The sequence below is a fragment of the Podarcis muralis genome, chromosome 7 (assembly GCF_964188315.1).
Source record: "Podarcis muralis chromosome 7, rPodMur119.hap1.1, whole genome shotgun sequence".
Classification (NCBI taxonomy): Eukaryota; Metazoa; Chordata; class Lepidosauria; order Squamata; family Lacertidae; genus Podarcis; species Podarcis muralis.
In genome coordinates this window covers 58,737,659-58,752,751 of record NC_135661.1, presented here as the reverse complement: position 1 = coordinate 58,752,751, position 15,093 = coordinate 58,737,659, and the positions used below count along the sequence as shown (strand labels likewise).

At 47.2% G+C, this 15,093-nt stretch overlaps 1 protein-coding gene across 1 annotated transcript in view; it reads left to right on the top strand.

Moving 5' to 3' along the window:
* Positions 1–14,538: 14,538 nt before the first annotated feature.
* Positions 14,539–15,093, top strand: part of FNDC5 (fibronectin type III domain containing 5) — a 33,675-nt gene continuing 33,120 nt past the window's right edge. The window contains exon 1 of the mRNA XM_028739124.2: positions 14,539–14,740. Within this exon, the coding sequence (XP_028594957.1) occupies positions 14,644–14,740 (97 nt within the window). The 5' untranslated portion in view covers positions 14,539–14,643. The remainder of the gene's footprint in view (positions 14,741–15,093) is intronic.

Sequence of the window (15,093 nt, the reverse complement as noted above, 5' to 3'; positions counted from 1 at the left end):
CAATGCCACCCAGCTCTCTCCTCCCTGAAGATCTCTCTCTCTCTCTCTCTCTCTCTCTCTCTCACACACACACACACACACACACACACACCCGGGCATGACATTTTAGCAGAGGGCAATGTCTAAATGGGAATGAAGCTTGGCTGGTCCTGCCTGCATCTTTGGGGGCTACTGCCCCCCTCTTGATTGATGGAAAATGCCAGGCTCCAGCTGCAGCTCTGTGAGACCTATAGATTTTATAGTTCTAATCTATATATTTTCAATAGATCCATTGGCTTTATTTCATAGAGTGGGGTAGAAATAATCTTAAATATATACGTATTATAATTATTATCTATAAGCTAGGGCAGTACATTTTAAGTCTATTAAGATGGTGGGCAGCCATTGGGGGCAGGAGCCAAGTGTTACCCATTCGAAAGTGGCTCTGCCACCATCTGGCAATGGCTGGAACAGCCAACTAGGGGCCTGGCAGGGAGGGCTGGGAGGGTGAGGCAACCAGATGAGGCCAGTGAAGGGCCCTTCTGACCCTCTGGGACCCTTTGCTATTGCCAGACCTGATGAGTGCTGCTGCCAGGCCTGGTTGGCCCCTGTGAAATAAAAAAGGATGCCGAATTGTTTGCTCCAGGAAAGACTTTAGGTGGGCTGTTGAGTAAACTGTACAGAAGCATTCTGGATTGAGCTAGGAAAAATCCAGCACTTAATAGGAAAAAGAGTGAGAAAGAGCTGAAACTTGAGCCCAGCTTTGACAAAACTGTACCTAAGGTCAAGTTTTGTAACGAATGTTTTTACAAGGCCTTGTTTAGATGGCACCTCACTCCATTTAAGCTGGATAGTTATTTATTTATAGTATTTATGGCCTGCCTTCCCAGCTCACAATAAGATGCTCAAAGCAGTGAGGCACAATGTAATTGAAGAGCAATCATGTAATGAGGTAAAAACCACACATCAAACCAAGCCAAACCACACAGTGGATGACCAGCAGCACATTGTTCAGCAGTGAGCCAAATCCTAAGCCTGCCATGGCCTGATGCCTTGCAGATGTTTTGGACTAACTCCCACCAGCCCCAGCCAACATGGCTATCTGGAGGACACCAGATGTCTGGCATCCAAAGTCCATGAAGGATGGGGAGTGGTCCTTCAAGTACCCTGGTCTCTTATCCTAATGGCAATAAGCTCTAATGGCAATGATCAGTGCTTTTAATTGGACTTGGAAGAAGCTGGAGGCCAGTGGTGGAGGAGGAGGATGAACAATTGTAGTTGTAGCAGCTTCCGCAAAGCTCCTGGCGGAATTAGATGCTACATTTTGGGCTAGCTGAAGAGTCTGAACTCAGCAGCTGATCTGAAAGAAATCAGGAAGAGATAAGGCCATTGACCCAAGAGAAAAACAGTGCCAGTCAGGTAGTAGAAATGATAAAGCTGCAAATGCCAACATCCATATTAGGGAAAAAGCTTTCTTAGGCCAACCGAAATGTCAGAAAATAGGGTGCAAACTTTTGAGATTCTCCCGAACTCTTCATCAAGCTTGACAGTAAATAAAGCAAGGGGTGAGGGGATAGTTGGCTGCCAAAAAAGCCAGTGACATAAAGAAGTAGTATTATACCATTCAGGTGGCACAAATGAAAAGATCAGGAATATGGCAGGAAGGAAGGAAGGAAGGAAGGAAGGAGAGGAGGAGGAGGAGGAGGAGGAGGAGGAGGAAGAAGAAGAAGAAGAAGAAGAAGAAGAAGAAGAAGAAGAAGAAGAAGGAGGAGGAGGAGGAGGAGGAGGAGGAGGAGGAGGAGGAGGAGGAGGAGGAGTTTGGATTTGATATCCTGCTTTAACACTACCCGAAGGAGTCTCAAAGCGGCTAACATTCTCCTTTCCCTTCCTCCCCCACAACAAACACTCTGTGGGGTGAGTGGGGCTGAGAGACTTCAGAGAAGTGTGACTAGCCCAAGGTCACCCAGCAGCTGCATGTGGAGGAGCGGGGAAGCGAACCCGGTTCACCAGATTACAAGTCCACCCCTCTTAACCACTACACCATACTGGCTGGCTGGCTGGAAGGAAGAAAGGGTTCTAGCGGCACCATGACTTCATTCTTCTGTTTCTTGATACTTAATTAATCATTGGTGACTAGGTTGTCATTATTTTTGGATGGGATTCCATCACCTGCCACTGGCAAATTCAGGCTGCACAATTGTTGCTGATCAGGAGGTCCAGAACAACAAACCCGCTTTCCCGAAAGACCAGACTTTTTGTAATAAGGAAAGTGATGGAGGAGTGAACTGGAAAGTGTGGAATAGCCCTTCCTTTGATCCCACATAATCTAATCTACCTGCAAACAATGAAGATAGAGTAATCAGGCTGTCTGGGAGTGCCCCAAGTTACCTTGCCCCAGAGGGTGCAGTCTCATGAGGCAGCAGCAGGTGGCAGCAAATCCCCATGGTTCATGCCTTCCTTGCATAATGGTTGCAGGGGCTGGACTTTCCTCACTCACCTTCCGGCCAGGTAAACCAGCTGGCAGAGGGCTGCCATATTTCAGGCTCACAACTACCTGATTATTACTATCCACCTGATTGCTGCTATCCAAACCCTCACATACAGTCTGATCCCCAAATTAAATTCTGTTGCAATACAGAAATCTTACACAATACATCTTACGCTTATTTAAGACACGTGTTCATAGCTTTATGTGCATTGCCGGGGGGGGGGGGGGACCACACTCCAGAGAGAAATAAGAAAATAGCAAACACACATGAAACGTGGGTGAGAGAGCAGGAATTCCTGCAGCTTCATGAGAGTGTTTGGGTGTGGAAGAGGCAGTTGGAGAGGGGTTGTGTTGTTTTTTTGGAGAGACAATGAAGGGGTTTGGAGTGTTGGAAGTGGTGGTTGGCTGAGCTTCAGACTGGAGAATGGCCCCAGAACACAAGGCATCCTCACCAGCTGCTGCTGAGAAACCATAGAAGCAGAGGGTGGTTGCCATGCTGGAAGAGAAATGGCTGTGCTGGATTGCTTGAGGGACGCATGTCTGTATGTGCTGTGGCATGCAGATATGGCAGGAATGTGCCCAGTACCCGTGCCATCAAGGTGCATGAGAAAGAGATGCGTCGAGCTGTGGCAGCACGTACACCATTGACTGCAAGGGAGGCCAGCCAAGTGCAGGACAAGGCTTTGGTGAAGGCACTGACTGCAAGACATGAGCCAGTGGATGGCAGCATCTTGTGCCAAAAGGCTCTAAGCTTCTATGACCACTTCACATCTTTCACCACAGATGGCGACCAGCCTGCCAAGGAATTCAAAGCCAGTCCCAGTTGGCTTAATGGCTTTAAGATCTGTTTCAAACTTAAGAATGTCCGAATGACTGGGGAAGCTGCGTCTGCAAACAAGAGGCTACAAAAACATACCCTGCACAACTAAAGCGGCTGCTGGATGTCAAGGCATATTGTCCAGAGCACGTCTTCAATGCAGACAGGGCTGCATTCTGGATTCAATGCAGGGCTCTTCTGGATGAAAATGCCTGAGCAAACTTACCTTGCCAAAGCTGAAAAGCAAGCTCCTGGCTTCTAAACTGCAAAGGACTGAGTGACTATGCCATGGGTGTAGCCAGGATCTTTGTTGGGGGGGGCAGGCCTTTTGTTAGGGGCGCAGAACCTCAGCCAGCTATGTATTTTTATGTATTTTTATTTATTTAGGGGGCAGCTGCCCCCCCCTGGCTATGGCCATGGACTGTGCTGCTCTATGGCACTGCAGCTGGGCACTTAATAAAGCCAGGCTTGCTCAAAACTCCTGCGTCCTAAAAGGCAAGAACAAGAATCTCCTTCCTGTGTTTTGGCAATCTAATGAAAAGACCTGGGTGACTGCATCATCATTTCTGGACCGGTTCCACAAATACTTCATTCCAGAGACAAAGTGTTAATTCAAGGAGAAACACCTGGAGTTTAAAGTCTTGCTGCTTGTGGACGATGGTCCTGGGTACCACAAGACACTCCACTTTGCACACAGTGAGGATGAGGTTGTCTTTCCCGCCCACCTCCCCTCATCCAACCTCTGGGTCAAAGTGTGATTTGCTGCTTCCGGGCTGCTTACACGAAGCTCACCTTCTTCTGGATGATTGATGTGATGGATCGGGACCTCACTGCATGCTAAAAGTTCTTCAACATTGCCTGTTGCATCACTTACATCAATGGATGCAATCAAGCCCGAAACAATAAATGCATGTGGAAGGAATGTGCGCCCCATTTCAAGGGTATTCCAAGCATTTACAGTGAGGTGGAGGACACTGTGCAGGTGGTCAGGGAAGTGGGTGGTGATGGCTTTGCTGACCTCATCCAGGAAGAAGTGAAAGAACTAATTGAGGCCCGACAGGTGTTGAAAGTGGAAGAGCTGAAGGAACAGGTCAGATTGATTTCGGAATGCGAGGATGCGCTTGGAGAGCAGGAGCCAGCAAACTGGACCCTGCAGAAACTTTCTCAACTCTTCCAAGTCATAAAGCATGTAAATGATCTGTTTGCATAGTTTGACCCCTCCATGGAACACAGCCTCAAGATCATCCATGGGATTACAGACCCTCTGAGACCCTACAAGGGACGCGGGTGGCGCTGTGGGTAAAAGCCTCAGCGCCTAGGGCTTGCCAATCGAAAGGTCGGTGGTTCGAATCCCCGCAGCGGGGTGCGCTCCCGTTGCTCGGTCCCAGCGCCTGCCAACCTAGTAGTTCGAAAGCACCCCCGGGTGCAAGTAGATAAATAGGGACCGCTTACTAGCGGGAAGGTAAACGGCAGCGATGTCACGCTGGCCACGTGACCCGGAAGTGTCTCTGGACAGCGCTGGCCCCCGGCCTCTTGAGTGAGATGGGCGCACAACCCTAGAGTCTGTCAAGACTGGCCCGTACGGGCAGGGGTACCTTTACCTTTTACGAGACCCTACAAGGAAATGTTGGACAAGCTCAAGAGACAACAGCAGCTCTGTCTCTCTCCTCTCTGTCTTTGTCTCTCCTTAAGTCTTTCTTTTTCTTTTCTCCTTTCCACCCTTGTTTTATGTTATATTAAGTAGCTGTTTTATTTCAGTATATTATAAAAAAGATACTTCGTAACGGGTATGTATTTCTGTATACCTTTGAATAAGTATCAATAAATAACTATATTTTATGCCGAGAGAGAGAGAAAGAACAGCATCAGCTGCCAATCACCATGTTCCTCACAAAGAAACCACTACCACCACCAGATGTGGCCACACAACCCATCTCTGGATCTGAACCACAGCCAAGCACTTCTTCTGACAGCTGGTCAACCCAGTCCCGGTCCTCATATCATCTGAAGCATCATCCAGCAAGAGGGAGGAGGAAGACTAAGAGCAACGTTTGTCCCTCACATGCAGTGATTTTTAAAAAATAGTTTTTCAGTGTCTTTCTAGGGGTTGTTCTGGTTTTATGTGATTTTGCTTATATACTTGATGGCCAGGAACATAAGATGCGAGTAATCTGTATTTTCTTTTATTATTGTAGGTAAATTCAAGGGGGAAAGATGCATAAAATATAATCGGTTCTAGAAATGCAAGTAGCCTTTCCAGCAATTAATAAATCAAATAGTACACATTGGCTTTTAAAAATAAGATGCTTGTAATACATTACCAGTTTTGGACTCATTGGAGACTTTCCCATTAATTTTGGGATCCCACAGTGCTAAAAGTACCATAAGAAAGTGACATTGCTATTTGTTTGGTTCCAGGATTCAAGTATCTGAGGGTTCCATCTGAAATGGCTAGACCTCTATTCATCCCGATGGAGACACACTGAGCTAGCACAGGAGGAAGAGCAGGACAACTGCAGTGCAAGAACAGTGGGCACACTTTGAATGTACTGTTTCCAGTACAGTTCAGGCTGCCTCACCTCAAAAAGGATATTGCAGAGTTGGAAAAGATTTGGTTTGTCCGCTGCCTTCTTCTCCCACTTGCAGTTATCCTTTAAATTGCAAACCGTGCAGGAACTCTACATTTATTTCAGTTGTGCCCACAAAAGCCCTCAGTTGCGGCAGTTGTCAGTGGTGAGGCTCCAGGAGGTGTCTGGCAGATGCAGGAGGGAGGCAGAGGAGAAGGAGGCCTGCTTGGCCTGCGTCCAGGGAGCCTTCGTTTTTGGAGGTTGCCCAAGAGTGAGTTTGACATGAATTCTCATCAATGTTCTCAGTGCATCAGACGTGGAGCAAGGAAGATGCACCTCCCCTCTCTCTGCCTGGTACAAATCCCAAAATGATAGTCTGTTTATGCAACGGGCTGTAGAGTCCATTTAAAAAGCCAAGCCAAGCCAAGCCATTTCTTTTGATTTCCAGCCTCTGCATTTTCTCATTCTCCACTTCAGGAATACCAAATCAAAGTTAGGTCATGCCAGTGTGATACATGGTCAGGAATTGCTACATGTTGGGAGCCCATAGCCCAAACACACTCTGTCTGGTCCAGGCACAGCAAAAGGTTATGACAGCTGGTTTTCAAACTGCCCAGCGTCTGTGGATCTCCAGTCTTTAGAGCATTCAGTTCCAAAATTCAGAAGGGGAAAAGGTAGACAGGGCATGTCCACTCTCAAGAAGAAATGGCTCCATGTCAGGACCTGGAAAAACACACCTGTTTGCTATCCTAGAAGTTCCCTTCCCTCTACCTACAGGACGTCTCTCTTGTGAATTGTGCATACTTTGGTAAAAAAAAAAAAAAAAGTGGCCTGGTTCTGATATTTGGTGTTTCTTGATTCCCTTCTTCCAGGCCCCATCCGTGTAGACATAACCACAACAACAATGGTTTATTGTTTATTAACCTGCCCCTCATGTGCCTTTGCACATGGATTTCTTTTCTGTGGATTCCACATGAATGTTTGATGCGGCCCTAATTCTCTTCTGCTCTAACCCAGTCCTGTTGCCTTAGTGGATTCACTTAACCGTTTCCCTCCACTTTCCTTTGTGTATGCCCCTTGGCTCACTTGCTTGAGTAACCTGCCAGCTATTTGTGGCACAAGCACATTATGCATGCGGTACATTGTTAATTCCTGTTGAGTTTCTGCCCTCTTTCTTTTCTTTTCTTCTTTTTTACATCTGCTTCCTTTGTTCATTGTTAGCAGAACACAAAAGTTCTAAAAATTCCACCCCGCACATAAAAGCCCTGACTGACAATCACTGAAACTCCAATGACACATCTCGCAATTAATATCGGATTTATAATTCATCAGGAAGAAAAGCAGTGGGCAGGCCATGGGGAACATCCCCGTCAGAGGTATTGGAAATGTGTTTCATTCAGCAACGTAAATTGGCTTTGAAGCTTAGTTGTCAGTTCTGCTTGGGGCGCGGGGGGTGGGGTGGGGTGACTTTGGTTTTTGCTCTTTCTGCTTGCATCCTGACCAGGATGTTGTTTGCTGCTGCAGGCACTTGAGATTAGTTACCCCTTAAAGAGTGGCTTTTCCCACTCCTTCATTAGAGCCACAAGCTTTAATCAGTTTAATCAGCAGATGAACCAACTACAGTTTAGCTGATTAATCACGAGAGACCAATTTTAATTAGGGAGCGCCAATTTTAATCACCAGGGCTGCGAGTTTAAGCGCCTCCTTGATTATTTTTTGGGGGGTTCTATTTCAATTCTTGTGTGTTTACTCTGTGGGGAAAAGGAAAAGGAAGTGTTAGTGTTGCCCTTTCCTGCTAACTAGAAGGAGTCGCTTTTGTTTCTCAAGCTGTAAATCAGTCACAGGTGAGGCCAGAGGCAAAAGTCGGCAGATCAACAAATGTGATTCTGACCTTTGTACGGTAGGCTGGTTTCTATACACACTTAGCTTGCTCTGTCCTCCTTCCAGACAAGCAAGTATGATTCAAATTCAAGACCACATTCCAGCCAGGCAAAAACATTCAAGAAGGGTGCAGAGCAGGGGCAGTGGTGGGCGTGGCTTGTGGAGAGGGGTGTGGCTTGGGAGAGGAGTTCCAAGGACCTAAAGGACTGCATTTGGCCCCAGGCCAAAGGTGTCTCATCCCTGATCTTGGCTATGTTCCAGCAGAAATGAATGTCATAAACGCCATCTCCAACTCCTCAAAAGATTCCATCAACGGTGTCTCCGAAAATTTTTAAATATCACCTGGGAAGACAGACGAACTAATATCAGTGTACTGGCAGAAGCAAAGATCACCAGTGTTGAAGCAATGATTCTTCCACATCAACTTCGTTGGACTGCTCATGTTGTGCGGATGCCTGATGATCATCTTCCAAAGCAACTACTCTATTCTGAACTTAAAAATGGAAAGCTTAATGCTGGTGGTCAACAAAAGAGGTTTAAAGACTGTCTCAAGGCAAATCTAAAAAAATGTAGTATAAACACTGACAACTGGGAAACACTGGCCTGCGAGTGCTCCAGTTGGAGAACAGCCTTTACCAAAGGTGTCGTGGGCTTTGAAGACACTCGAACTCAGGACGCAAGGGAGAAATGTGCTAAGAAGAAGGCACACTTGGCAAATCTACACCGTGATCAACTCCCACTGTGGAAGGACGTGTGGATCCAGAATTGGCCTCCACAGTCACTTATGGACTCATTGTTAAAACTGTGTTTATGGAAAACAATCTTACTCGGCTATGAGTGATCACCAAAGAAGAAGTAGATGTTCCAGCAGAAATAAATGTCCCCTTGCAAAAAGGCATGAAGCAGTCCAACTGAGGGACAGCAATATCCTTAGTTGTGCCAATGAAGCACCTTACTGATGTGCAGGGGTGTGCAGCGGCTGTGGCAGTCCAGGTCTCACATGGCTTGGTATCCTAACACAGATTGATCCCAGCCTGATCCTGCTGAGGTTGCTTTAAGTGAGCCCCAAGACAAGTTGCTGCAGTGTTTCCAGGTTATTGGTTTTTTTAGTTCTAAATCTTCTGCCTTGGCTCCAAGGAGCTCGAGATGGAATACATTATCCCTACAATTTATCCTCACAACAGCCCTGTGAAGTAGATTAGGTTGAGAAGCTATGGCTGCTCCAAGGCCACCTGGTCAGCTTCATGGCTGAGTAGGGATTTGAACTTGGGTCTTCCCAGTTCCAGTCCAACATTCTGACCACTATGCAATGCTGCCTTTGCTCCAGCCTTGCCTGAGCGCGCCCCCCCCCCAAGTGTTGCTGCAAACACCCCTGTTGGCTCTCTTCTTCCTACTAGTCTCCGCTTATGCCCGCAAGTGGTTCTGTCTCCTGATGGACTCTCCTGTGGGTTTTACCTTTCTGGCCTAATCCTGCCTGGCCTTGCACTTCAGCTTGATTGCTCAGCAGCTCGCAGCCGATCTCTGACACCTGGAGAGCCTTTGAAACAGGCTGCTGCGCTTGTGACAGGCACAAACCTCTTTTAATCTCTGACTCACGTGTGGGATTAACAGAGTCAAAGGCTTTGCTTTTATTTCTCCCCAAGCTTTCCACACAACCTCCTACCAGTGCCAAGAACTGGCCTTTCCCACCCAGTGACATATTGCTTGACAGCTCATGTATGAGAGTGGAAAATTGCTTCTGTTCCCATCAACTAGTTACCATAAATCAGGCCCCTGCCAGTTTAATTAACCTAAATGCACATTAATTTCCATGCCCCATCTAATATGCACATAGCTCTGCATTTAGAATGCAGCCTTCTTGCACAAGGCGCATTAATCCTTCCTGATAAAGCATTGGTGTGCCTCAGGAGACTTGTGGTCAGCTAATGCAACCTCCACACACTTTCACAGCAGGTTGGAAATCAGAAGATCTCATGCGGGGCAGGGAGTTTTGGTCCAAATCAGTCTTGTAGACTTGAGTCAAAGCCCTCCTTCTGTCTTCACCTAAAGGTTACCCCACTTGAAAAACACTTGTATCCTACCTGTTTAATCAGATTGAGTTATGAAGTGACTGCCTAGCTACAACTGTATTGAACACAACTTAATAGTAAGAACAAGCAAATATTCATGTATCTCATGTGTGCATTAGTTTTTAGTCATGCATTATACATTGCCCTTGAACCTTTTGATGAAGGACAGTTAAACAATATTTTAAATAAAAATACAAACAATGATGGCCGAGGCAGGGGTGACAGAAGCATATGTTCTCATCCAAAAAAATGGGAAGAGCAGCGATGTGTTCAGCCTCATAAACTTGACCAGGGTTGGAGCCAGGGAGAAAGCATTCCCGTGATGAAGCACCAACGTTGAGAAGGCTCTGCTCTTTGTTGCTTCAGAAACTGAGGGACTTCAGACTTCCAAGTCTGAAATGAGAAACTAGGGCCCTTCCTCAAAGGGTCTCAAAAGGTCTCCACTCCCATCGTTCAGCCCAGACACTGAGGTCCAGCGCCGAGGGCCTTCTGGCAGTTCCCTCACTGTGAGAAGTGAAGCTACAGGGAACCAGGCATAGGGCCTTCTCGGTAGTGGTGCCCGCCCTGTGGAACGCGCTCCCATCAGATGTCAAGGAAATAAACAACTATTTGACTTTTAGAAGACATCTGAAGTTTTTAATGTTTGATGTTTTATCGTGTTTTTAATATTTGGTTGGGAGCCACCCAGAGTGGCTGGGGAAACCCAGCCAGATGGGTGGGGTATAAATAAATTATTATTATCATTATTATTATTATGGATGCTGGGAAAGTGAACATGGTAAACAACATTGTCACCATTTTTAAAATGATAAGTGCTGATTGGAAGTGTAAACTTGTAAAAGAATATCCCTTTAAAACACATTGCAGAAGCAAAACTCCAGGTGAGGTTCACAAAAGACTTAGAGATGAGAAGATGAGAACATAAGAACACAAAAAAATAAGAAAAGCCTGATGGATCAGACCGATGGCTCATCTTCCCACAAGCAGAATTCAAGCACAAGAACACTTTCTCTTCCTGTGGTTTCCGACAACTGGTATTCAGAAGCATTGCTGCCTCCAAAAGTTGAGACAGAGCTCAGCCATTGTAGCTAATAGCTGTTGATAGCCCTCTCCTCTCTGAATTTGTCTAATCCTCCTTTAAAACCATCCAAGATAGTGACCATCACTGCCTCTTGTAGGAGTGAGTTCCAGGGTTTAACCATGAAGTCCTTTCTTTTATCAATCCTGATTCTTCCAACATTCAGCTTCGCTGGATGTGCACAAATTCTAGCGTTCCTCAGAGGCTGCTGGGTCTGATCAAAGGCCCATGCAGATGGTATATGAGAATAGCACCCTGTTCTCATATACCATCTTTGACCCAGGAGGCAGAACATGGCCACCATTGCCTTATGCTCCATGAATTTGTCTAATCCTTTTAAAAAGCCATCCAAATTGGTGTCCATCACTACCACTTGTGCGATAATCAGTTGATAGAACAAGTAAAGTCTTTAAATACCTTGGCCTTGTTTTCCAGTCAACAGGATTATGGGGAGCACACCAGAAATATGCAAAGCAAAAAGAGTCCCAAAGTGCCAAAATTCTGACATGCTTTTTCCCCTACAAAAGGTGGCAATCACATACCATCAGCCCTTGAAGTGTTTAAAGCTAAACCCCTAGCACAGTTATTATATGGGGCTCAGATTTGGACAGGCCCTCACCTTGGATCTACAGAAGCTGTTCAATCTAAGTTTCTAAGGCAATTTTTTTCCTGTTCCATCCTGTGTTCCAAATGCTTCATTGCACTTAGAGGCTAACCTCCTCTCTCTTGAATTACAGGTTTGGCGTAGGACATTTAATTATTGGCCCTGCCTAAATTTAAACCCCACTGGTCTACTACCACTAGTATCATAAGATTGTCATGAGAGTGCTTGGACTAAAATTGTCAACCAAAAGCATTACTTTTCTGGTTTATCAGCAGTTATTAATACTGGGCTTCAGTAAAGCAAATAGTTTAATTAGACAGCGCCTATATGATATCGAGAGACAGAATAATCTGGCCACAAGAAGCAAATTTTGTCCGTGGTATGATTATTTTTCACCTAGTCATTTTGACACCTTGGCACCCTATCTGCAAAATTTAACAATTCCAAAATATAGACATGCTTTCACTTTCACAAGATTGAATATACTGCCTTCGGCTGTACTTGAGGGTCAATTTCAAAAAATTTCACTGGAAAAATTGTTATGTCCCTGTGGAGATGGCAGTATCAAGTCAGTGGCTCATATGCTTCTGGCTTGCACTCTTTATAAAAATTGGAGGAGTGAGGTTATCACCCCTCTATTATTGTCCATGCCGGGTCGCTCAACCATTGCTATTGTGTCCTTTCTTCTAGCAGATCAAGATGATCAGATGACAGCAAAAACTGCAAGGCTTTTAGTGGGGGCAATGAGAATAAGATCTATTATTTGCTTATTGATGTAATCCCTAAAATGTATTTTCTACTGTATAGTTAAGTTTTTACCTCTATCTTCAGTACATTTTATTTTATTGTTATGGCTAGTGGCTGATGCAAATAAAGATTATTCTGATTCTGTGCTGTAAGAAGGAGACCTTTCCTTTGCCTGCCTAGAATCTTGAGGCATTCAGCTTCATTGACTGGCCCTGAAAACTACTCTTATGGTGCTGTGGACTTCTCCCTATCCAACTTCTCCACACTATGCCTTCCATCACCTCAGCCAGCCTTGGACACAGCTCTGTCTCCAGGCCAGTAGCCCTGCCAGGCTGGGGAAGGAATATCCCCAGATCAGATTATGATGTGACCAAAGAGTGTGCTTTTGCCTGTTGGGTATTGCTCAGCTCACCTGTCTAGTCACCTGAAGCTATTGCTTGACATGAAGACCGGATAAAATGGACACAGTAAGGGAGAAATGTCCCTGCTACCCTGAGCTCTTGGAGAAAAGGTGGAATATAAATTTAAAAGTGGTTGACTGACTGAATAAAGGACCTGTGGGGTAATTAACATATAAGAGCATAAGGCAAGCCCTGCTGGATCAGTCCAGAGGAGACTCACCCTGTCCAGCACCCTGTTCCAGCAGTAGCCAACTAGGTGCTTCTGAAAGCCTGGAAACAGGACCTGAGTGCAATAGCAGCCCTCTCAACAGGTAGAGGTTGCGCATGGCCATCAGGACTAGTAGTCATTGAGAGTCTCATCCTTCCTGGATTGATCTCATTGCTTTTATCTTGCAGCCGCCGCCACCCCACAGCCATTCTTTTTACACTGACACAGCCTCCCCTCTACCTATTGTCAGGTGAACTATCCTTTGCAGTTTTGGAAGCAAAGGCATTTTTGTGTTCCAGGGTGTCTGTACCATCCTCCACACTGAACTCACATTATGCTGGGGAATTTGACTGATAACTTGGCAGGACTGTAAGACTCTCCAGGTCTGGGTCTTTTTTCAGAAGTCTCCTGCCAATGTGATGGCCTTGAATGGCCCCAATTAACCTGTGCTATTAGACCATTTAAGGCCATGGGTGTCTCCCCTAGGGAGCCTTTCATGCCTTCTCCCTCCACAAACTCCCTCATGTCTTCCTGTTGGGTGCTTCCCTCTCATCCTCCTTTCTTCCTAATAAGCTTCAAGTTTGGAGAAGCCTCAAGGGAAAGGGGACCCCCACCAAGCCACCCCAGTCTGTGGCCCACTTTCTGCTGTTCTGTTGTTATATAATACAGTCTCCCCTGATGTTTTATGGATTCTGGCTAGGATGCCCCACATTCACCCCCAACCCCTTTGCAGGTCCATTCTTCCCCAAGGGTGCTAGAGGACATCCTTCCAACTGGGAAAGGGAATTGGGAGTTGACACTTTCCCCCCAGCCATCAATCTCCCTTCCTTCCTTCCTTCCTTCCTTCCTTCCTTCCTTCCTCACCTCCCTGCCTCTGTCTCCCTCCAGTCAAGCGAGACACACGCAGCGGAACCTCTTCCAGCGGGGAAGGTTTAAATAAATGATCTTTCTCTCCCTCCCTCTTTTTAAAAAATTGGTGTGTGTAGACGTGGTGACCTGCGAGATCCGTTTCCCCTTCAAACAGTGTCGCTCTCCCATTAAGGTTAATGAGGGAAGGGAGAAGGAGGAGGAGGAAGAGGAGGAGGAGGAGGGACTGAAGACCCCCCCCCCCCCCCGCTTCCCGCCTGGTAGGATCTCGGAGCACAAATCGCCCAGCCCGGGGAGGGCGGCGTGCTTTGGGCCGGGGACGCTGGCAGGCGAGTCCGGATTCGCCCGTGGCTGTCGTTAGGGCAGGGGGAGCGTCGGGGGCGCCTACATCCTTTCTCTCGCTGCCTCCCCTGGATGGAGCTGCCTGGCTGATGGTGGAGGAGTCGGCCCACTGGCGGCACGTTTGCACTTTGCAGGGACCCAGCGGCTCCTCCAGCCATCGCCGCCGCCACCAGCAGCACCATCAGGAGCGGGAACAGGAGCTGCTCGGCCGCGTCTCTCTGGCTTCTCCTCCGCGGAGCCGAGCTGCCTCACGCCGCCTCCCAGAAACTTTCTCCGGGCCCAGGAAGAGAGACCAGCCCGGCCTCGGGAGCCCCAAGTCGGCGCTGCCCTTCTGCTGCCGCCGGGAGAAGCCAGCCATGGACCGGGAAGCAGCGGCAACGGCGGCGGCGCGGAGCTGTCCGTGGTGCTGAAATGTCCGCGCCGGGTCCGGGAGCCTGGCGGGGCTCCTCGGCGTCCCTCTGATCGGAGTCGGCCGCCAAGGGGAGCCGAAGGGGCACCCTCTTTCTCTCTCTCTCGCTCTCTGCCTGCCTGCCTCCCTCCCCATGTTGGATCGGGACCTCTGGGGCTGAAACAGCCATTCCCATGTGGATGCAGGATGGACCCGCTCTGGAGGATGGATCAACTGCTTCTCTACATCAATGCAGCCCTCCTGGTTTATTTCAGCTGTGCCGGCTTCTGTCTGGCGGATGCAGGTAAGAGGGGAAGCAGTTCCTTGGTGGGGTATTAAGAATGGGTACTGGTAGTAGGCACTCTTGCCTCCACACACCCCTCCGCCGTTCTCTGGGTTTGTGTGCTCCATTTCTTAAGGAAAAGAAATTCTCCTCAACTTCCCAGACCTGTTGTATTCTCATGCAACGTTTGAACATCCCTTCATAAATGGCTTCACCATCCAATGACAGAAGAGTTGAGAAGGATCAACAAAGGGAAGGGGGGATGTGTGCTTAACATGTGGAACTCATTGTTACATGATTAAGGAAAGGTGAAGAAAGCACCACTGAGAGTTCTGTTAAGATATTTCCTTTAAAAAGAGGGATCAGCGCAGGGC